Source organism: Bufo bufo, chromosome 5, assembly GCF_905171765.1.
Source record: "Bufo bufo chromosome 5, aBufBuf1.1, whole genome shotgun sequence".
Lineage (NCBI taxonomy): Eukaryota > Metazoa > Chordata > Amphibia > Anura > Bufonidae > Bufo > Bufo bufo.
In genome coordinates, this window is record NC_053393.1 from 15,579,103 (window position 1) to 15,604,466 (window position 25,364).

The 25,364-nt window shown below is 44.3% G+C and overlaps 1 protein-coding gene across 1 annotated transcript; it reads left to right on the forward strand.

Moving 5' to 3' along the window:
• The first annotated feature begins 84 nt into the window (after positions 1 to 84).
• LOC121002069 (ly6/PLAUR domain-containing protein 2-like) lies at positions 85 to 22,030 on the forward strand. The gene is made up of 3 exons (XM_040433370.1): positions 85 to 369; positions 9,488 to 9,610; positions 21,459 to 22,030. Exons 1-3 carry the CDS (start codon positions 321 to 323, stop codon positions 21,587 to 21,589), a joined length of 303 nt encoding a protein of 100 aa, XP_040289304.1. The 5' UTR covers positions 85 to 320; the 3' UTR covers positions 21,590 to 22,030.
• Positions 22,031 to 25,364: the final 3,334 nt, after the last annotated feature.

The window sequence follows — 25,364 nt, forward strand, 5'->3', positions numbered from 1 at the left end:
GTATAAAATATTCCAATTAGGTTGCAGCTCCTTATGAATATGAAAGGAGTATTGGAGAGCTCATTCCAGCCTCTGTGACACAGATTCCCAGTCCTTCCATGTGATGGGACAATCAGTTAAGAGATGACTCTTACTCAATTACTGACTATTTTTGGACATAAAAGGCATATAAAAATGCAGGCGAGGAGCATCGACGTGATAGCCTTGCAATGATCTTCTCAATTATGATAATACCAGGGCGGTGGAAATATTTTATAGGGAAAGACAGAGGAGGCTGAGACCTTTTCATCCCCAAGAAGCTGCAGGAGCAAGAACACATCATGAAACTTCTAATCTGCATTGTGCTCACCATTGTCTCTCTGGAACTGGGTAACGTACACTTTAATGTGCAATGTATATGAATAATAGTAATAATAGCAATCACAATTGTTAAAAATGTTCTAATGCATTTGATAAAAATTATTAGGTTTTTATTAGATTAATTATTATTTGCTTTCTTGTTGAACTTGATAAATATTTAAATGTTTTATATTTTTATTTATTGAAATAAGAATGTATTAACCCTTAGGCTACCAGCGCCGTACATGTACAGCGCTGTTGTGATGTGTAAACATGACGTGCAGCGGGCGTCATGGCCTGTTTCATACAGCAGAGACCTGTGGCTAATTACCGCGATCGGCAATAAGGCCGATCGCGGTAATTAAATGCTTTAGATGCATTGATCAAATGAGATCACGGCACCTAAATGCGCAAAAACCTGGAAGCTGGCGCTTCCGGGTTTCCTACCTATGCCCCGTGTGCCCAATCCGGACATAGGTAGTTGCGCTGAATACTGGTAGCCTTACTGATTAGGCCAGTGTTTCCCAACCAGTGTGCCTCCAGCTGTTGCAAAACTACAACTCCCAGCATGCCCGGACAGCCTTTGGCTGTGCAGGCATGCTGGGAGTTGTAGTTTCGCAACAGCTGGAGGCACACTGGTTGGGAAACACTGGATTAGGCTAACAGTATTCAAACTGCAATTCTTATTATGGCCACCAGATGGCAGGCCAGGATAAGAAATGAGCAAAAGTGAGCAAAATAAGCTAATAATAAATTCCTGACAAACCGAAATATTTTTTTTTTTAATAAACTAATATATGAGGCACATAATGATCACAAAAAATATAAATAAATGTTAAAAAATATATAAAAGTTTAAATCACTCCCCTTTCCGTATAATTAAAAAATAAATACCTAAATAACAATAAATATAAACATCATGGGTATCACCGCAACCAAAAATGCCCATACTATTAAAATAGAAAAAGAAATTGCAATACGGTGAATGGCGTAATGGAAAAAAGGGTCAAAATGGCCGATTTGTCTTTTTTTATTGCTTCTATTAACCAAAAAATATAATAAAATGTGATCAAAAAGTCACGCATACTCCAAAATAGCATCAATTAAAAGTACAGATTGTTCCGCAAATAATGAGCCCCTAAACAGATCAGTAGACATAAGTATAAAAAAGGTATGTAGGTCAGAATATGGTGATATATATAAAAATAAAAAAAATCGCAAAGTTTACATTTATTTTTACACTATTTAGACATAAATAACGTGTACATATGGAGTATCGTTGTAATTGTACTGACCCAGAGAATGAAGGTCAAGGGTCAGTTTTGCTGTAAACAAAACGCAGTGTGAACAAAACCCGTAAAACGGTGGAGGGATTAAGTTTTTTTTTTCCAATTCCACCCCATTTGGAATTTATTCACTGCTTCCCACAACATTTTCTGCCATAATTAATGGTGGCATTACAAAGTACAACTTGTCCCGCAAAAAATAAGCCCTCATACTGAGCTCTACTGAGCTGTTTAGTGACCAGAAAAATAAAAAAGTTATGGCTCACGGAAAATAGGGAAGAAAAATGAAAACGAAAAATGAAAAAACCTCCGGTAGCCAAAGGGTTAATAGCAATAAATAGAGATGAGTGAATTTTTTAAAAATTAGATTCGCAGGTTTGCAGAATAAAAAAAAAAAAATTGCTTCAATCTGAATTTATTTGCGGTGAATTACATTGCAAAATGGCTATTTCCTGGCTGCAGAGAGCCTGTATAGCGGTGTAGAACACTGTGCCTGTATAGCGGTGTAGAACACTGTGCCTGTATAGCGGTGTAGAACACTGTGCCTGTATAGCGGTGTAGAACACTGTGCCTGTATAGTGGTGTAGTACACTGTGCCTGTATAGCGGTGTAGAACACTGTGCCTGTATAGCGGTGTAGAACACTGTGCCTGTATAGCGGTGTAGAACACTGTGCCTGTATAGCGGTGTAGAACACTGTGCCTGTATAGCGGTGTAGAACACTGTGCCTGTATAGTGGTGTAGAACACTGTGCCTGTATAGCGGTGTAGAACACTGTGCCTGTATAGTGGTGTAGAACACTGTGCCTTTCTAGTGGTGTAGAACACTGTGCCTGTATAGTGGTGTAGAACACTGTGCCTGTATAGTGGTGTAGAACACTGTGCCTGTATAGTGGTGTAGAACACTGTGCCTGTATAGTGGTGTAGAACACTGTGCCTGTATAGTGGTGTAGAACACTGTGCCTGTATAGTGGTGTAGAACACTGTGCCTGTATAGTGGTGTAGAACACTGTGCCTGTATAGTGGTGTAGAGCACTGTGCCTGTATAGTGGTGTAGAACACTGTGCCTGTATAGTGGTGTAGAACACTGTGCCTGTATCTCGGTGTAGAGCACTGTGCCTGTATAGTGGTGTAGAACACTGTGCCTGTATAGGGGTGTAGAACACTGTGCCTATATAGTGGTGTAGAACACTGTGCCTGTATAGCGGTGTAGAACACTGTGCCTGTATAGCGGTGTAGAGCACTGTGCCTGTATAGTGGTGTAGAACACTGTGCCTGTATAGTGGTGTAGAACACTGTGCCTGTATAGCGGTGTAGAACACTGTGCCTGTATAGTGGTGTAGAACACTGTGCCTGTATAGCGGTGTAGAACACTGTGCCTGTATAGCGGTGTAGAACACTGTGCCTGTATAGCGGTGTAGAGCACTGTGCCTGTATAGTGGTGTAGAACACTGTGCCTGTATAGTGGTGTAGAACACTGTGCCTGTATAGCGGTGTAGAACACTGTGCCTGTATAGCGGTGTAGAACACTGTGCCTGTATAGTGGTGTAGAACACTGTGCCTGTATAGCGGTGTAGAACACTGTGCCTGTATAGCGGTGTAGAACACTGTGCCTGTATAGCGGTGTAGAACACTGTGCCTGTATAGTGGTGTAGAACACTGTGCCTGTATAGCGGTGTAGAACACTGTGCCTGTATAACGGTGTAGAACACTGTGCCTGTATAGCGGTGTAGAACACTGTGCCTGTATAGCGGTGTAGAACACTGTGCCTGTATAGCGGTGTAGAACACTGTGCCTGTATAGCGGTGTAGAACACTGTGCCTGTATAGTGGTATAGAACACTGTGCCTGTATAGTGGTGTAGAACACTGTGCCTGTATAGCGTGTAGAACACTGTGCCTGTATAGTGGTGTAGAACACTGTGCCTGTATAGTGGTGTAGAACACTGTCCCTGTATAGCGGTGTAGAACACTGTGCCTTTCTAGTGGTGTAGAACACTGTGCCTGTATAGTGGTGTAGAACACTGTGCCTGTATAGTGGTGTAGAACACTGTGCCTGTATAGTGGTGTAGAACACTGTGCCTTTATAGCGGTGTAGAACACTGTGCCTGTATAGTGGTGTAGAACACTGTGCCTGTATAGCGGTGTAGAACACTGTGCCTGTATAGTGGTGTAGAACACTGTGCCTGTATAGTGGTGTAGAACACTGTGCCTGTATAGTGGTGTAGAACACTGTGCCTGTATAGGGGTGTAGAACACTGTGCCTGTATAGCGGTGTAGAACACTGTGCCTGTATAGCGGTTTAGAACACTGTGCCTGTATAGTGGTGTAGAACACTGTGCCTGTATAGTGGTGTAGAACACTGTGCCTGTATAGTGGTGTAGAACACTGTGCCTGTATAGCGGTGTAGAACACTGTGCCTGTATAGTGGTGTAGAACACTGTGCCTGTATAGCGGTGTAGAACACTGTGCCTGTATAGTGGTGTAGAACACTGTGCCTGTATAGTGGTGTAGAACACTGTGCCTGTATAGCGGTGTAGAACATTGTGCCTGTATAGCTGTGTAGAACACTGTGCCTGTATAGCGGTGTAGAACACTGTGCCTGTATAGTGGTGTAGAACACTGTGCCTGTATAGTGGTGTAGAACACTGTGCCTGTATAGTGGTGTAGAACACTGAGCCTGTATAGTGTGTAGAACACTGTGCCTTGCAGTAACACAAATAGGGAGTCTGCTGTGGTAGTGAAACAATACTGTGAGTCCGTATGACATGCAGATGACAGGCGTCGCTCTTAGAATCACTGCACACTTCACTTATTTGTGCAGTCACTGGGCCAAAACTGACCAAATAACTGAAGTATGAACTCAGCCTTACAGGTCGATGTTAGCGCCAAGCAGAAACGCGCTCCTTTTACACCGTCCTCAGCTGATTCCACATAGATGTCTACAGAACCTGTTCTATTAAACGCTTATACAAGTGGAGCCCCCCGACAGAGTGGAGAGGGTGTCAGCAGTAAGTTTGTGTTGTTGTCACTGATTATTTTGCCCTTCCTCTGATCCGTCAGAACAATAACCCCCCAAAAAAACGGATCCTGTCTGTGGTGCATCCGCCTTCACTCGGTCAGCATTTGGTCAGTGATCCATCAGTATTGGTAAGGCAAAAAAACAGGAGTGGATCCAAAACAGAGATGACACGTGAATGGAATATTTGCATGTCTTCTGTGTTTTGTACCCACTCCTGCTTTTGGCTACCAAATCATAAGTCAATTCTGATGGGACCATACAGGCCTTACAGCCGATACACAAACAGGATCCTTTGTGCATCTCATTTTTCCTTCCTTCTGACAGATCAAAAGAAGGGTCAAATAGATGATTATTTCAGCCAAAAAGACTAAATAGTGGCCCAGTCATGAAGTGGGGAGGGTGGGAACAGCATGACCACATAGTTGCAAGGTGACATAGTGTGGAGGTGGCAGCAGCATGAGGAGCTACACAGTGGCAAGGTGACATAGTGTGGAGGTGGCAGCAGCATGAGGAGGCCACAAAGTGGCAAGGTGGCATAGTGTGGAGGTGGCAGCAGCATGAGGAGGCCACAGAGTGGCAAGGTGACATATTGTGGAGGTGGCATCAGCATGAGGAGCCACACAGTGGTAAGGTGACATAGTGTGGAGGTGGAAGCAGCATAAGAAGGCCACAGAGTGGCAAGGTGACATAGTGTGGAGGTGGCAGCAGCATGAGGAGACCACAGAGTGGCAGGGTAAGATAGTGTGGAGGTTGCAGCAGCATGAGGAGACCACAGAGTGGCAAGGTGACATAGTGTGGAGGTGGCAGCAGCATGAGGAGGCCACAGAGTGGCAAGGTGACATAGTGTGGAGGTGGCAGCAGCATGAGGAGGCAACAAAGTGGCAAGGTGACATAGTGTGGAGGTGGCAGCTGCATGAAGAGACCACAGAGTGGCAAGGTGACATAGTGTGGAGGTGGCAGCAGCATGAGGAGGCCACAGAGTGGCAAGGTGACATAGTGTGGAGGTGGCAGCAGCATGAGATGGCCACAGAAGGGCAAGGTGACATAGTGTGGACTCCGTTCGCCCAGGCAAACCAGGTGCAGAACAGCGTGAGAGTGACGATAGGGGTTGCACATGGCTTGCATACACTACATGCCTCCAACATAATTCTTGGATCTCTACATGAAAATAATGTATTTGCTGTAAATCGTGAGAGGAGCATAGATGGAGACATTTACTTCACAAGAGATACAGAGCAGTGGAGTTCAGCCACCTCTATTTGCTTCCTGCTGTTTACTGCTCCTAAATTAAAATTGGGGGAACCAGCTTCAGCTTTCTCTGATGTGTATGCCTACGGAGTCCTTTTGTTAGGACTTTGTACAGGGAGCAAGAATTTTACGCACAATTCTGATGGAACTCCTGATCTTCCCAGATGCCTCAGTGTCAAGGTCCTTGAGTTTGCTGGTTCCTGATAGTCTCGTGAGCTCCTGATTTATACTTCGTTCCTGGACTCAGCTTCTCGTCTGCTCCCTGCCTGTTTGTCTTGTCTCTTCTGTTGCCGACCTGGATTGCATGACCTGTACCTGTGCCGCCTGCCCTGACCTATTTCCTGTCTGACCACATCTCTGCCTTATCCTTCGGTCCTGCACTGTTGCTTCTGTTAATGACCCTTCCTGCCTGTCTGCGCGTGTACTTCTGGTACCTACTCAGGTACCAGCTGCCACTGACTCGGGGATTGCTCTGGAGTAGCCCCTTGCAACTACCTTAACGGCTCAAGCCTATCCTCACCATCTGAGGCTCTAGTGAAAACCAGGTAGTTGCTTAGACATTCCCCTCCAGAGTATAGCCAGTCAGTGGCACAGTGGGTTCACACCTGCTGATCCGTGACATGTAGATGTAATTTTATTATTTGGGGACGTTAGAAGGCTTAGAATTTTCAAAGAAATTCTTAAAATTTTTCAGAAAATTTCCAAAACTATTTTTTTAAGGACCAGTTCAGGTCTGATGGCACTTTGTGGGGCTTACATAGCGGATACCCCCCATAAATGACCCCCATTTTAGAAACTACACTCCTCAAGTTATTCAAAACTGATTTTACAAACTTTAACCCTTTAGGTGTTCCACAAGAGTTAAAGGAAAATGGGGATAACATTTCTAAATTTCACTTTTTTGGCAGATTTTCCATTTTTTCCTGTAGCACATCAAGGGTTAATAGCCAAACAAAACTCAAAATCTATTTCCCTGATTCTGCGAATTACAGAAATACCCCACATGTGCCCATAAACTACTGTATAGGCGCATGGCAGGGCGCAGAAGAAAAGGAGCACCGTATGGTTTTTGGAGGGCAGATTTTGCTGGGTTGGTTTTTAGACACCATGTCCCTCCCATTTGAAGCCCCCTGATGCACCCTACAGTAGAAACCCCCACAAAGTGACCCCATTTTTGAAACTAGTGGATAAGGTGACCGTTTTATTGATACTATTTTGGGCTACATATGATTTTTGATCGCTTTATATTATGCCTTTTGTTTGGCAAGGTTACCAAAAATAACTGTTTTGGCACAGTTTTAAATTTTTGTTTTTTACAATCTTCATCTGACAGGTTAGATCAGGATTTATTTTTATAGAGCAGGTTGTTATGTCTGCGATGATATCAAATATGTCTACTTTCTTTGTTTGTTTTAGTTTTACATAAGCATTTATGAAAAAAAATCATGTTTTTGTGTCTCCATTTTCTGAACGCCATATTTTTTTTATTTTTCTGCCGATCGTCTTGTGCAGGGGCTTGACATTTGACAAGCCCCTGCACAAGGAGTTGACATTTTCACTGGTGCCAATTTTGGGTACATAATATTTTTTGATCATTCAATATTACACTTTGTTGGGCAAGTAGACCAAAAGATTGGTTGTTTTGGCCCATTTTTTATTTTACAGCATTCATCTTAGGGGGTATATCATGTGATATTTTTATAGAGGAGGTCGTTACGGATGCAGCGATACCTAATATGTCTATTTTTTGGGGAGTTTTACACTCCATTTACACTCTATTTTCTGAAAGCCATATTGTTTTTATTATTTTGGGTGATTGTCTTAGGTAGAGTCTTATTTTTGCGGGATGAGGTGACGGTTTGATTTGTACTATTTTGGGGTACATACGACTTTTTGATCGCTTGGTATTACACTTTTTGTGATGGCTTTTTTGGCACAGTTTTTATTTTAAAAAATATGGACGGCATTTACCTTTTGGGGGTAGAGTGAGTGATATTTTTATAGAGAAGTTAGTTACGGATGCATCGATACCTAATATGTCTATTTTTTTTGCTTTGTTTTTGTTTTACACAATAAAAGCATTTTAGAAAAAAAAACGTATTTTTGTCTCCATTTTCTGAAATCACGGAAAGCCATATTTTTTTCATTTATTGGGCGATTGTCTCATGTAGGAGCTCATTTTTTGCGGGATGAGGTGACAGTTTGATTGGTACTATTTTGGGGTACATGTGACTTTTTTGATCACTTTTAATACCTTTTTTTGGGAAGTGAGGTGGGCAAAATTTCAATTCCATCATAGTTTTTCTTTTTTATGGCGTTCACCGTCCGGGGAAAGTAACATGATCCTTTTATAGATCAGGTTCTTACGGACGCGGTGATACCAAACATGTCTAGTGAATTTTATATTTTATTTTTTTCATTTTTAATCAATAATAAGTGTGCAGCTTTAAAAAGAAATTCTTTTTTTTTTTTTTTTTTTTACTCAGACCCACTTGGTTCTTCAAGATCCAGTGGGTCTGACGGCTCTACAATACACTACAGTACACTGTATAGTGTACTGCAGTGTATTTTCTTTCGCAGTAAGCCTGATCAGGCTCAGCTATACCATGGCAAGCCGGATGCCTGTGAAGGCGTCCAGTTGCCATGGTAACCATCGGGATGCTGCCACGCCACAGCAGCGGCCCGATGGGAGAGGGAGCTCCCTCCCTGTTAACCCCTTCCATACAGCGGTCCTTACGGTTAAACAAACAGGAAATTTGTTTTGTATTTTGTTATATAATTCTATACAAATAACTTGTATTGTATCTTTTTGCAGTGAAAGTTATTAATAAAGTCTAAATGCTCCTGGTAAGGGCTCATGCACACGACCGTATGTATTTTGCGGTCCACAAAAAATACGGATGATGTCCGTGTGCATTCCGCGGAACGTAACAGCTGGCCCCTAATAGAACAGTCCTATCCTTGTCCGTAATGCGGACAATAATAGGACATGCTTTATTTTTTTGCTGAACGGACATACGGAAATGGAAAGCAAATAAAGTAAGTTCCTTTTTTTGCAGACCCATTGAAATGAATGGTTCCGCAAACAAAAACAAAAAACAGAAAGAAAATACATTTGTGTGCATGAGGCCTAAAGCAGAATAAATACCCCCAAGCCCTAGTGCAAAATCATTGACCAACAAGACTGCACAGATAAGAAGTAGTAACTTGATACAGTGTTGCAACCCCAATAAGCACTCCATAGACACCCCCAAATACTGTGTGCACCCCCCTAAACTCCCATTTTACAGCCTTTCTTAGACTACACGGTTGGTTACATAGATCATAGATGACTCCCAATCACATTGTACAAAGCTGAAAGCAAGATACCGTACATACCAAGTGTATACAAAAGTATTCTGCTAGTCCCATACATTGTGTAGACTTCCACATGCTGCACTCCGAAATGGGACCAGCTCGCAGAAACGTCCCATAGGCTCAAAATGGCCATCTGTCAGCACCTCCCCTCCCCCGCGCTCTTGACTGTAGTTAGGTTGCTTTCTACTGCTCCATCACTGCTTGTTATAAACTCCCTTCCTTGTTGATGTCTTCTCCAGTCTGCTCGCTCCAGTGCTACATATGTCTGACCCCCACTTCAAGTGACCAATGCTTAACGAAGAAGAACTGCACGCGGAGTCAAAACTGGTGTGCGTCCACCATCTACGGCCCGACAACATCCGGTAAATACCCTGCAAATACTGGTTTCAAAACTTTCATTGTAAACTTGAAACTTTTTGAAAGCAAAAATCCTTGAAGAAAATAAAATGGTAAAAAAAAGTTGTTGAAAAATATCACTTTTACACAGATATAAGTGATAAAATAGATAAAAGTTTGTCTTGTGTGTGTAGACTTCTTGATGATGTCTTTGATGTAGAGAATGTGTAGACCCTGAATTCACGATGTTGGTTTGTACAAAGGTGTAAGTTTTCTAAGGCCATGTTCACACTACAAAAGACACATCGTAAAAAATCCAACGTGTATTTGCGGTGGTCGAGATCCAAGTCTGATCCTCGAACTTGCAACTTGTCAAATTATGGATCCTAGAACCCCCCACCATGGTCTCCATGTGGATAACATCCACCGCTGTATGAACGGCAATGTGGATTCCCATTGTAAACAATGGGACACAGATTTCAGTGGTTTTCTAAACATCAGGATGTGAAAACCAGGACAGTTCTGTATCCTCTTGTGTCCAACTGGAATCCGCACTGCTGTTCACATGGCTGTGGATTTGAAATCTGTGTCAAGAGACATGAATGGGGCAAAATTTACGGTCTGATCCGTAGCATGACAAACTGCAAATCTGAGGGTCAAGCTCAGCATGGCTTTCCACAGCCAACAAAGTAACGTGTTATGAAAGTATCGTGAATTTATTAAAAGTAACGTGAATATAGAACGTATGCGATCTGGATTGTAGACTGAAGTGTATGTAATCATCCTGAGTTTGGCCATATCAATTATGAAGTCTCAAGTGTGCTTGGAATTTATAAAATGAGTGTTGACTTGCAGTCTTGAGCATAAAAGTGGGAATTTTAAAGGGTTTTCTACAATATTGACGGAATCCCAAAAATTCAGCTTGCAAGCAAATCCAAAGTTTTTGCGATTAGATGAGTAGTCTGCACAGCAGGGCGATGAAGACAATAGGAGAAAAAAAATAGCATCTAACCTTAATGTTTTTTCTTTTTTATATGATCTACAACTGATTTTGGCTTCAAAAACTGCCTTAAAAAACCTGAAGGGTTGGAGCAGAGGTTTTCAATAGTGTAAATTAAGTGTACAGTCGTGGCCAAAGTTTTGAGAATTACATAAATATTGGAAATTGGAAGAGTTGCTGCTTAAGTTTTTATAATAGCAATTTGCTTATACTCCAGAAATGTTATGAAGAGTGATCAGATGAATTGCATAGTCCTTCTTTGCCATGAAAATTAACTTAAATCCCCAAAAACCTTTCCACTGCATGTCATTGCTGTCATTAACCACCTCCGGACCGCCTAACGCAGGATCGCGTTCCGGAGGTGGCAGCGGCTGCGCACAGTCACGCATATATGCGTCATCTCGCGAGACGCGAGATTTCCTGTGAACGCGCGCACACAGGCGCGCGCGCTCACAGGAACGGAAGGTAAGAGAGTTGATCTCCAGCCTGCCAGCGGCGATCGTTCGCTGGCAGGCTGGAGATGTTGTTTTTTTTAACCCCTAACAGGTATATTAGACGCTGTTTTGATAACAGCGTCTAATATACCTGCTACCTGGTCCTCTGGTGGGTCCCCTTTGTTTGGATCGACCACCAGAGGACACAGGTAGCTCAGTAAAGTAGCACCAAGCACCACTACACTACACAACACCCACCCCCCACCGTCACTTATTAACCCCTTATTCACATTGATCACCCTTGTCACCCCTGATCACCCCATATAGACTCCCTGATCACCCCCCTGTCATTGATTACCCCCCTGTCATTGATCAACCCCCTGTAAAGCTCCATTCAGATGTCCGCATGATTTTTACGGATCCACTGATAGATGGATCGGATCCGCAAAACACATACAGGCGTCTCCCTGGAGCCTTCCAGGGGGGGTTGATCAATGACTGTGGTGATCACCCCATATAGACTCCCTGATCACCCCCCTGTCATTGATCACCCCCCTGTCATTGATCACCCCCCTGTCATTGATCACCCCCCTGTCATTGATCACCCCCCTGTCATTGATCACCCTCTGTAAGGCTCCATACAGACATTTTTTTGGCCCAAGTTAGCGGAAATTTTTTTCTTTTTTTCTTACAAAGTCTCATATTCCACTAACTTGTGTCAAAAAATAAAATCTCACATGAATCACCATACCCCTCACGGAATCCAAATGCGTAAAAAATTTTTAGACATTTATATTCCAGACTTCTTCTCACGCTTTAGGGCCCCTAAATGCCAGAGGCAGTATAAATACCCCACATGTGACCCCCATTTCGGAAAGAAGACACCCCCAGGTATTCCGTGAGGGGCATATTGAGTCATGAAAGATGAATTTTTTGTCCCAAGTTAGCGGACGGGAGACTTTGGGAGAAAAAATTAAAAATATCAATTTCCGCTAACTATGTGCCAAAAAAAAAAATTCTATGAACTCGCCAAGCCCCCTCATTGAATACCTTGGGGTGTCTTCTTTCCAAAAATGGGGTCACATGTGGGGTATTTATACTGCCCTGGCATTCTAGGGGCCCTAAAGCGTGAGAAGAAGTCTGGTATCCAAATTTCTAAAAATGCCCTCCCTAAAAGAAATTTGGGCACCTTTGCGCATCTAGGCTGCAAAAAGTGTCACACATCTGGTATCGCCGTACTCAGGAGAAGTTGGGGAATGTGGTTTTGGTGGTGTCATTTTACATATACCCATGCTGGGTGAGATAATTATCTTGATCAAATGCCAACTTTGTATAAAAAAATGGAAAAGTTGTCTTTTGCCAAGATATTTCTCTCACCCAGCAAGGGTATATGTAAAATGACACCCCAAAACACATTCCCCAACTTCTCCTGAATTACGGCGGATACACATGTGTGACACTTTTTTGCAGCCTAGGTGGCAAAGCGGGCCCATATTCCAAAGAGCACCTTTAGGATTTCACAGGTCATTTACCTACTTACCACACATTAGGGCCCCTGGAAAATGCCAGGGCAGTTATAACTACCCACAAGTGACCCCATTTTGGGAAAAGAAGACACCCCAAGGTATTCCGTGAGGGGCATGGCGAGTTCCTTGAATTTTTTTATTTTTTGTCACAAGTTAGTGGAAAATGACTGATTTTTTTTTTTTCTACAAAGTCTCATATTCCACTAACTTGTGACAAAAAATAAAAACTTCCATGAACTCACTATGCCCATCAGCGAATACCTCTGGGGTCTCTTCTTTCCAAAATGGGGTCACTTGTGGGGTAGTTATACTGCCCTGGCATTCTAGGGGCCCAAATGTGTGGTAAGGAGTTTGAAATCAAATTCTGTAAAAATGACCTGTGAAATCGAAAGGTTGCTCTTTGGAATATGGGGCCCCTTTGCCCACCTAGGCTGCAAAAAAGTGTCCACACATCTGGTATCTCCGTACTCAGGAGAAGTTGGGGAATGTGTTTTGGGGTGTCATTTAACATATACCCATGCTGGGTGAGAGAAATATCTTGGCAAAGACAACTTTTCCCTTTTTTTATACAAAGTTGGCATTTGACCAAGATATTTATCTCACCCGCATGGGTATATGTAAAAAGACACCCCAAAAACACATTCCTCAACTTCTCCTGAATACAGAGATACCAGATGTGTGACACTTTTTTGCAGCCTAGGTGGGCAAAGGGGCCCATAATCCAAAGAGCACCTTTCGGATTTTACAGGTCAATTTTTACAGAATTTGATTTCAAACTCCTTACCACACATTTGGGCCCCTAGAATGCCAGGGCAGTATAACTACCCCACAAGTGACCCATTTTGGAAGAAGAGGACCCCCAAAGGTATTCGCTGATGGGCATAGTGAGTTCATGGAAGTTTTTATTTTTTGTCACAAGTTAGTGGAATATGAGACTTTGTATGAAAAAAATAAATAAATAAAAAATCATCATTTTCCACTAACTTGTGACAAAAAATAAAAAATCTAGGAACTTGCCATGCCCCTCACGGAATACCTGGGGTGTCTTCTTTCCAAAATGGGGTCACTTGTGGGGTAGTTATACTGCCCTGGCATTTCTAGGGGCCCAAATGTGTGGTAAGGAGTTTGAAATCAAATTCTGTTAAAAATGACCAGTGAAATCCGAAAGGTGCTCTTTGGAATATGGGCCCCTTTGCCCACCTAGGCTGCAAAAAAGTGTCACACATCTGGTATCTCCGTACTCAGGAGAAGTTGGGGAATGTGTTTTGGGTGTCATTTTACCATATACCCATGCTGGGTGAGAGAAATATCTTGGCTAAAAGACAACTTTTCCAATTTTTTTTATACAAAGTTGGCATTTGACCAAGATATTATTCTCACCCAGCATGGGTATATGTAAAATGACACCCCCAAATCACATTCCTCAACTTCTCCTGAATACAGAGATACCAGATGTGTGACACTTTTTTGCAGCCTAGGTGGGCCAAAGGGGCCCATATTCCAAAGAGCACCCTTTCGGCATTCCACAGGTCATTTTTTACAGAATTTGATTTCAAACTCCTTACCACACATTTGGGCCCCTAGAATGCCAGGGCAGTATAACTACCCCACAAGTGACCCCATTTTGGAAAGAAGAGACCCCAAGGTATTTCGTGATGGGCATAGTGAGTTCATAGAAGTTTTTATTTTTTGTCACAAGTTAGTGGAATATGAGACTTTGTAAGAAAAAAAAAAAAAATCATCATTTTCCGCTAACTTTTGACAAAAAATAAAAAGTTCTATGAACTCACTATGCCCATCAGCGAATACCTTAGGGTGTGTACTTTCCGAAATGGGGTCATTTGTGGGGTGTTTGTACTGTCTGGCCATTGTAGAACCTCAGGAAACATGACAGGTGCTCAGAAAGTCAGAGCTGCTTCAAAAAGCGGAAATTCACATTTTTGTACCATAGTTTGTAAACGCTATAACTTTTACCCAAACCATTTTTTTTTTACCCAAACATTTTTTTTTTATCAAAGACATGTAGAACAATAAATTTAGAGCAAAATTTATATATGGATCTCGGTTTTTTTGCAAAATTTTACAACTGAAAGTGAAAAATGTCATTTTTTTGCAAAAAAATCGTTAAATTTCGATTAATAACAAAAAAAGTAAAAATGTCAGCAGCAATGAAATACCACCAAATGAAAGCTCTATTAGTGAGAAGAAAAGGAGGTAAAATTCATTTGGGTGGTAAGTTGCATGACCGAGCAATAAACGGTGAAAGTAGTGTAGGTCAGAAGTGTAAAAAGAGGCCTGGTCTTTCAGGGTGTTTAAGCCATGGGGGCTGAGGTGGTTAAAGGACCTGCTGAGATCATTTCAGTAATCGTCTTGTTAACTCAGGTGAGAATGTTGACGAGCACAAGGCTGGAGATCATTATATCAGGCTGATTGGGTTAAAATGGCAGACTTGACATGTTAAAAGGAGGGTGATGCTTGAAATCATTGTTCTTCCATTGTTAACCATGGTGACCTGCAAAGAAACGCGTGCAGCCATCATTGCGTTGCATAAAAATGGCTTCACAGGCAAGGATATTGTGGCTACTAAGATTGCACCTTAATCAACAATTTATAGGATCATCAAGAACTTCAAGGTAAGAGGTTCGATTCTTGTTAAGAAGGCTTCAGGGCGTCCAAGAAAGTCCAGCAAGCGCCAGGATCGTCTCCTAAAGAGGATTCAGCTGCGGGATCGGAGTGAGCCACCAGTGCAGAGCTTGCTCAGGAATGGCAGCAGGCAGGTGTGAGCGCATCTGCACGCACAGTGAGGCCAAGACTTCTGGAAGATGGCCCCCTGGTGTCAAGAAAGGGCAGCAAAGAAGCCACTTCTCTCCAAAAAACATCAGGGACAGATTGATCTTCTGCAGAAAGTATGGTGAATGGACTGCTGAGGACTGGGGCCAAAGTCATATTCTCCGATGAAGCCTCTTTCCGATTGTTTGGGGCATCTGGATAAAAAGGCTTGTCCGGAGAAGAAAGGTGAGCGCTACCATCAGTCCTGTGTCATGCCAACAGTAAAGCATCCTGAGACCATTCATGTGTGGTGTTGCTTTCTCATCCAAGGGAGTGGGCCTCACTCACAATTTTTGCCCCAAAACACAGCCAATGAATAAAGAATGGCACCAAAACACCCTCCAACAGCAACTTCTTCCAACAATTCCAACAACAGTTTGGTGAAGAAACAATGCATTTTCCAGCACGATGGAGGCACCGTGCCATAAGGCCAAAGTGAACAACTAAGTGGCTCGGGGACCAAAACGTTGACATTTTGGGTCCATGGCCTGGAAACTCCCCAGATCTTAATCCCATTGAGAACTTGTGGTCAATCCTCAAGAGGCGGGTGGACAAACAAAAACCCACTAATTCTGGACAAACTCCAAGAAGTGATTATGAAAGAATGGTTGCTATCAGTCAGGAATTGGCCAGAAGGTGATTGAGAGCATGCCAGTCGAATTGCAGAGGTCCTGAAAAGAAGGGCCAACACTGCAATACTGACTCTTTGCATAAATGTCTTGTAATTGTCGATAAAAGCCCTTTGAAACGTATGAAGTGCGAGTAATTATATTTCACTACATCACAGAAACAACTGGAACAAAGATCTAAAAGCAGTTTAGCAGCAAACTTTGTGAAAACTAATATTTGTGTCTTCTCAAAACTTTTGGCCACGACATGTACTGTGTATGTTACTAGGCTGGTTGCTATTTCATGTATTCAGACTGTGATTTCACTACATATCAATATTTAAAGCTACAGTACTCCATTTTTTTAATGTTAGGTGCCAGCCACCAGCCTAAATAACATACAAAAATCAGAGATTTTACTGGCTAATGTATATTTGCACTAGACTCTACCCAATTGCACATTTTTTACTTAAAAAGTAAAGTTTTTTAAATTTAATAAATGTACCAGCCTGACAGTACGTAATTTTCCTACGTCACAGTCATCATCTACTGACTGTGGCAGCATTTCTTTCTGGACAATTGTTGAAAAATGCTATTACAAAATGACATTTATCACAGGACTAGTGTACCGCCTGACATATTTTCCTGCATCGCAGTTACGGTATATTGTAAAGGATTCTGTCCAACTGACCATTTGTTTCTACCAAACTGTGGCCTGGTAGCAAGCAATGTAGTTTCTGCTGTTGATGTCAGACGTGGAGCAAAGCTCAGACGGCAGCGTCTCTGTGCGGTCGTCTCCCGTGTGACTATTTTTCACAACATTGCTGCCTGGCTGACAAAACCTTTGTAGTGTGCAAGCTCTGCAGGCAACAAAAAGCTGTGGCCATTCAAGCAAAAATGTAAGAAACTAAAGCTCTCCGTCGCCACATGAGGCCAGCAATGTGAGCGATGTGACCTCCTCCCCATCATCATTCTAGTAGCCTGACCACGTCCACAAATGCTTTGTTGCCATCATCATCGGCTATAACTTCTCCTGCTCAGACTCCTCTTCCTCCTCCTCTGCTCATCATCAGTCATCCACAATTAGAATGTGTGGGCAGGAAACAATATGCCCCCATTAACCTGTGTGCAGACCGAACGCTCACATAGTCACTACCTGTAGAGAACTGATGGTGGGCACTCATCTTCGATGGAAGATACCTAGCCGCCAATATTTCTCAAAAAAGCCATCCCTGCCTTGTACTGTCACGCGGTGGAGAACGTAAGGAGAGGCAGTAGTTGTATTACTGGGATACACTCTGTACACCCAGCAGACGTCTGACGCCCACGTATCTGACCAGGAGGCCCCGGATGAGTCCCTGCTTCACCGCCTGTGCCAGCGCTACCACTACAAGTAGCAGAAAGCAGCAGCTGCCAATATAGCTTAAGATGGAACAGTTTCTTCATGTACGCCTACATGACGCACATCAATAAATATTTCTTCATGCCTGCCTGGACTGTGCTCGTTCTGCATCAAATACCTGTTCCCTGACCATATGGACTAGTTATGCTATCAGTGTACTGTCTTGTCAAGCCTCCATTTGCTGTTAGGCATAGCAGGAGGTATCATCACACTTAAGTGCTCAAAATTACCTACACAAGTGTAGAAAACATCTACACATCTCCAGCTCATGCCAATGAATAGATCTGCCATTGCTGCCATTGTCTATTTATCACTGGCCCAATGATGCCACTGCTTTGTCTGCCTGTCCATAATGTTCCATACTGTACTGCTGCTGCTGCCACTACTACAGCCGCTACTACTACTCTACATAGCTCGACATCACTGCCTTGCACATTAGGCTCTAAACTGTGCTGCTGCTGCCACTACTACAGCCGCTACTACTACCTCAAACCAACTGGACATCACCTGCCTTGCACATTAGGCTCTAAAACTGTGCTGCTGCCACCACTACTACAGCCGCTACTACTAACCTCTACATAGCTGCACATCTTCTGCCTGCACATTAGGTTCCAAACTGTGCTGCTGCCACTACTAATACCCCTTTACTCATGCACATCTCTTGCCTTGCACATGAGATTACCATACTGTGCTGCTGCCACTACTACTACCCCTACATAGCTGCACATCTCCTGCCTGCACACAGGGATGGACTGGGACAATAAAGTGGCCCTGGACTTCAGCCAGACCGGCCCACTTTATTTTTCCCAAACACACTCAAAAAAATAATGGTATCCACAGATCCCCCCCATAAGTGTCATCCACAGACCCCCCCCCATAAGTGTCAATGTCATCCACATGACAGACCCCCCCCCATAACAGTGCCATCCACGGATCCCCCTCCCTATAACAGTGCCGTCATCCATAGATCCCCCTCCCCGCCACTCACAGTAGTATACATTAATAAATCGGTATCCTGCAGGCTGCAGACAGTAACTTTAATTTTAACACAGGCTGTGGGGATAATAAAAACTGAGCATTGTGATGGTGATCACCTTACTAGGCAAGCCACTGCCAAACAGTGCACAGTGCGTGCCATACAGAGCCCACATAGGGCACCACCTATGCATACAAAATGAAAGAAAGCAAGGGGCACATCCGTGCAGGACGTAATTTGCAGCAGCAAAATCCTCAACAAAATATGTGAGTTACATGCAGATTTTACAGCAGATCTGTGCACTGCAAAGGAGGGAATCCGCAGCATAAACTGACTGCAGACTTAAAACCGCCACCACAGGTCAATGTATGCTGTAAATAGTGTGGATTTAATGGATGCAAATCTACAGCATATCAGTGCACGCATCCTTAAAGGGGTTATGTCTCTTCAGCAAGTGGCATTTATCATGTAGATGCAGTTAATACAAGGCACTTACTAATGTATTGTGATTGTCCATATTGCTTCCTTTGCTGGCGGGAGTCATTTTTTCCATCACATTATGCACTGCTCGTTTCCATGGTTTTGACCACCCTGTAATCCAGCAGCGGTTGGTCATGCTTGCACACTATAGGAGTAGCCGGGATTGTGGGAGTGCACATAGTTTGGTGCTTTTTTCGACCACCAATGCTGGATTACAGGAGGTCGTAACCATGATGACGAGCCATGTATAAATGTGCTGGGAGACATTTTGTCTCTATGGCACTATCTGCCTAATTGTGATTCAGTGCCCCACATAGAGCACGATAGTGCCCTCCTATTCACAGAAAAATAGCGCATTTGTACCCATATAGTACCTACCTAGGTGCATTAGAAAGTGCCATACTTTGGGCTCTATGTCGGCACTGTATGAACTGTGGCCAAAGTACTGTAGGTTTTCCTTTAGGTAGGTACTGTATGGCACCATAAGCAAGAAATACACCATTTATCTGTGCATAACATGGCGCGATCTGAGCACTGTATGACCGTGGAAGACCTGGGCATACTATGCTCAGATAAGTTGTGTATTTAGTGTCTACAGTGCCCACAAAGTGCCATATCATACCTACCTAGAGCTAAAACGTGGGCAGAAAGTGCCATACTTTGCCTATAATTATACTCTGTCTACACAAGTATGGCGCTTTCCGAGTATGGGTTCTATATGGCACTATAGTGGGCACGACAGGCACTAAATGCGCCATTTATCTGTGGATAGTATGGCACTATCTGCCCCCAATCATACAGTGCCCACATAGAACCAATATCGCCGTACCGTACCCACAATATTATATGGCAGTGCCAGAGCGCCATATGTTGACTATGTGGCAGATAGTGCCCTACTATGCCCTGATAAATAGTGCCCTTAGTGACTGCAGTGCCACACTGTACCCACCTAGAGCCAATCTGTGCACAGAAAGTGCCATACTTTGTCCACAGTGACAAAGTGCCCTTTCTGTGCACAGTCTGGCTCCAGGTAGGTATTCTACTACACGTGGGGGCACAGCGCTCATCTCTTTAGTAAAGAGTCTTTTCTACCTTACATTCAGCTCCCGCCTCCAGCCTCCAGTAACAAGTGCGGGCGGCAGCGCTCACTCACTGACGTCACGCGCCTGCGCCGCCTAGTGGGAGGAGCAGGCTTGTGACGTCAGTGAGTGAGCGCCGCCCCCACACTGCCTGCTGGTTACTGGAGCTTTACCCCCCTGATGGCGGCCCTGGCCGGCCCTTAATTCGATCGGCCCACCGTTATTCTCCCGGTACTCCCGATGGCCAGTCATCGCTGCTGCACATTAGGCTTCCAACTGTGCTGCTGCTGCCACTACTACCACCCCTACAGAGCTGCACATCTCCTGCCTGCCATTAAGGTTCCATACTGTGCTGCTGCTGCCACTACTACCACCCCTACAGAGCTGCACATATCTTGCCTTGCACCTTAGGTTCCATACTGTGCTGCTGCCATTCCTACTTACTACCCCTACATAGCTGCACAATCTCCTGCCTGCACATTAGGTTCCATACTGTGCTGCTGCTGCCACTACTACCACCCCTACAGAGCTGCACATATCTTGCCTTGCACTTAGGTTCCCATACTGTGCTGCTGCCATTACTACTACTACCCCTACATAGCTGCACATCTCCTGCCTGCACATTAGGTTCCATACTGTGCTGCTGCTGCCACTACTACCCCTACACAGCTGCACATATCTTGCCTTGCACCTTAGGTTCCATACTGTGCTGCTGCCATTACTACTACTACCCTACACAGCTGCACATCCCCTGTCTTGTCCTTCAGTTACCATACTATGCTGCAGCTGCTGCTGTAGATACTACTACACCTACACAGCTGCACATCCCCTGTCTTGTCCTTCAGGTACCATACTATGCTGCTGCTGCTGTAGATACTACTACACCTCACACAGCCACACTCTCTGTCTTGTCCATCAGTTCCTTACTGTACTACTGTTGCTTCTGAGAGGGAGATTTATTTTCATTTTTTGTCAAAACAAAAGCCACTGATTCATCCCTTTCCCAGAATACCCCCCGACTCATGTATTTTGGAGGGGAATTGGTGGAGACAGAATATCTATATGTATTGTCTTTAACATAACACCAAAAAGGATCATTTTTGGGATGTTTTTTTTATTTTTTTAAGTTTAAAAGCATGACAGTTATTATTAAGCAGTCAGTTTGTTAGCACCGTCAGCACTTACTCATAGATATAGGAGTCACTGTCACTCGGACGTTACTAATGCTGTCCTGGTGTTAAAGAGCTTGAAATGAGTTGGGTACAGTCCTAGGAGGCCTCGGAGTGTCATACACGACTTTTCAGGGCAACCAAAGCACTTTAGTTTCAGACAGATTTCATTCGGCTCGACCCAAAATGAATTTTGAGAAGTTCATTCATCTCTAATTACCAATATTTGATTGTGAAGATCCAACTGATCAGCTGAATGAAGGGGCCCATGGCGTTCCAGCGTCCCTCAGATCTAGACTCGCTGGTGCCTAGTAAATATCTTGTTCTGCCCTTTTCACATGTTGACACCAAAATCATTTATGTTTTTTTAGGTTATCCATTCACGGGAAGTCGTTACGTGGTCAGAAGCTGCGCTGAGAAATGTCAGTCCACCAATCCTAACTACTTGGGGGTTGACAAAGCCGCTTTTCTGCTGCCAAGGAGATCTGTGCAACACGGGTAACGATACTAGTGCGCCAAACGGATTAATGGAGACGAAGACGAGCTACTACACAATCCCTGCCGCCATCTACTCCATCTCACGGCACACCGACTGATATCATGATTTAAAGGCAAATGGACATCGTAGTCTCAGTGCCTTGGATGAACTTTGATCTAAACCATCTGGAGGCACACACTTGGAGTGTATTTCATAACGAGTATGGGGTCTGTTTGAAGATCCTGAAAGAGGGCCCAGCAATGGACTGCTTCCTGTCTCACAGCCTTTGTGCTTGCCTGTAGCCACCACTAGAGGGAGCTCACTGCATCAATACTATCTGTACATGCAGAGAGCTCCCCCTAGTGGCGGCTGTTATCATTCAGCTCTATGACTGTGTCAAGAAAAGTGAGGAATATGGTAAAGACATTATAGTGGACGTTAATTGTAATAAAGAGTTTTTGCTATGGGTCATTTCTTTGTAACCCCCCCAATGTGTACATATTAATGTATGTTTAGGTATTTTTAGGTTTTATTTTTATTTTTTTTACACTTTTCTATAATTTTCTATTGAGGATAAGTCTTTTACAACCCAGAAGTATAGGGAGTCAAAGTGAGAAGAGAGAAATGTGGAAATAATGGAAGGATTTATGTGTCCCAATAAACGGACAACTTATCCATCCTCCTCATAGGAAGAGCCTGGAGTTGACCACAGAGGTGCTGGGCCCAGGAGCACACAATCAGCATGGATTGCAGTGGTCTTTTATCCCTTTGGCCTCATGCACACGACAGTGTTTTTTCACTGTCAGTGATTTGGCTTCAGTGGTCCGTGTCCGATTTTGCTTCAGTTGTGTTCCTTGTGTCTTCTTTTTTTTCCGTCTGACAGGGGAAGAAAAAGGAAGGTTAATGAAAAGTGTAATTTTATTTGCACCAAGGTCTTGTAGAAAATACGGACACAGACGCGGACACGGATGACATACCAGTTGAGGACATATCAGGGATCACCATAGCAGCCATAGCAATGGCTATGGGGCCCTACGCCACTGGGGGGCCGGGCTGCTGGCTGAGGATTTTTTATTTTTTTTATTCATCTGGCGTAGCTACAGGGGTTGCAGGCCCTCCAGGACAGACAGAGAAAGCGCTATCTGCAGGCTGTGGGGCGTGTGATAGGGGGCGGCCGGAGGCAGAGAGGCATACCTGCAGTGAGGAGAGGGAGTGGTCCCGCTCCCAGTCTGGGCGGCAGTCCTACTGGCTAGAAGTGGAGGAGGTGGAGCATACAGCGAAGCTTGCGTGCTGCTGGGCCTGGCAGCGCTGCTGGAGTGAGGGCGCGCAGACGTTCAAGTGGCTGTGTGGTGAGGGCTGCTTGACTCTGGGTCTGGTAAAACTTACTCTGGACCATTATATCAGGGGAGGAGGGGGGGGAGCAGGACCCGGAGGTCTGGACCAGTACATTTAAGGAGGAAGGGGGAGCGGGACCCTGGAGGTCTGGTCTGGACCATTATATTGGAGGGAACAGGACCACTGGAGGACTGGACCATTATATTTAAGAAGGGGGGAGCAGGACACTGGGAGGTCTGGGACCATTCTATTTAGGGGGGAGCAGGACCCTGGAGGTCTGGACCATTATATTTAGGGGGGAGCAGGACCCTGGAGGTCTGGACCTTTATATTTAGGGGGGAGCAGGACCTGGAGGTCTGGACCATTATATAGGGGGGGAACAGGACACTGAGGTCTGGACCATTCTATTTAGGGAGGAGGGGGAGCAGAGGACCCTGGATGTCCTGACATTATATAGGGAGGAGGGGGGAGTAGGACACTGGAGGTCTGGACCCATTATATTTGGGAGTAGGGGGAAGCAGGAAACTGGAGGTCTGGACCATTATATAGCGGGGAACAGGACACAGGAGGTCTGGACCATTCTATTTAGGGGGGAGCAGGACCCTGGAGGTCTGGACCATTATATTTAGGGAGGAGGGGGAAGCTGGACCTGGATGTCCTGACCATTATATAGGGAGGAGGGGGGAGTAGAACACTGGAGGTCTGGACCATTATATTTAGGGAGGAGGGGGAGCAGGACCCTGGAGGTCTGGACCATTATATATGGGGAGTAGGGGGATGCAGGAACCTGGAGGTCTGGACCATTATAAGGCATGAGGGTGCAGCAGGACACTTGACGAAGAGGGGATATCTGTGACATCAGGGGGTTATATAGTATATGATGCTATTATATGTCATGGTATTATACACGGATATTTGGATACAGTTCTAAGTAAGTATAAAAGAACAGATGGGTAGTATTGTGTGTTTAGATTAAATCTTAAAGCTTTCCCCTCTCCTTTAAAGGTAACGTTTAATGATGACACGTCAGCAACTTAAAAAAAAAAAAAGCAAGTCTGCGAAGAAGAGGAGGACACTTCACAACTAGTGAACGTACAGGTCTCACAAGAAGTCTAATTTCCCCCGCCCCCACACACACACACACTTTACTTTAAAATACAATTACTAATTTATTTTTATTTTTTATTTTTCATGTTTATTAGATTTGCCACTTTATCAGTTACTGAATGGTTTTCAATTTTGACTAAAAATGTTCAATATACTTATTTGTTTTTCCTCTGACTTTTCTATGCTCATGGCGGTGGAGATTTAGGATGGGTGTGGGGGGTGGGAGGTCTAGGAGGAGTGTTTGGGTGGGAGCTCTGGAAGGGGTGGGAGGTCCGAGAGGTATGTGGGGATGGGAGATCCGGGAGGGGGGGTGGCCCATAAATGTTTTTGCTATGGGCCCAGTCATTTCTAGCTACGCCCTGGCAACCTGGACCGGAGAGGGGGGTTTGTGCTCTAGGATTACTGTCTAGAATGGATCTAATTGTAACAGCCCTTCAGCTGGGAGAAGGACACAACAGGTTTTCAGCCTCTGGATGTAGACAATTCACTGACAGTAAGCAGAAGTCTACAAAATGGTGAGGAACGAGGATCTGGTTACATGTCCTGGTAATCATCTAATTGCCCATGTGTTAATGCAGGGATGCCCAAACTGCGGCCCTCCAGTTGTTGCAAAACTACAACTCCAATCATGCCCTAATAGCTGTAGGCTGTCCAGGCATGCTGGGAGTTGTAGTTTTGCAACAGCTGGAGGGCCGCAGGTTGGGCAGCCCTGTGTTAATGTGTCTTTAGGGAGGATTAAGCCAAACATCCCCATGACCCTTTGCTAACAGGACACCAATAATGCACCCAAACCTACTAGGTATAAAAGATCCATCCACAGGAGCTTCACCAGTCCATCTATGAGGGGGCCAAAAAACGCCTTCTGCCTGTTATGAGGAGTCATTTGGGTTCCTGCATTTCTTTGTAAAGTAGCGGGTGCAATGACAGGGAGCGGCGATAGCGCCGATCGCCGTCATTGTACTCCTCAGATGCCCGCGTTCATACATGATTGCGGCATCTGATATAAATAACAGAGTGTAAAATAAAAATAAAAATGAATCATACTTACCTGATCCATTTGCTTGCGACGGACCGCCTGCCGCCATCTTGCTTGAAGACGATGTAATCACGCTGGCCGGCTTGGTGACGTCACACATCACCGCTCGCGGGATTTCAGCCATGATCTTCAAACAAGATGGCGGCGGCCGGGCCCGTTGCAAGCAAATGGATCAGGTAAGTACGATTTTAGTGTTTTTTTTTTTTTACACTATTTCAGGTTAAATCGATTCGCTCCGACGAAGCGCGAGGAAATCCAGCTTTGCGACTAATCGAGGTTTTCCGCGGACTTCGATTCACTCAACACTACCTGTGACACTGC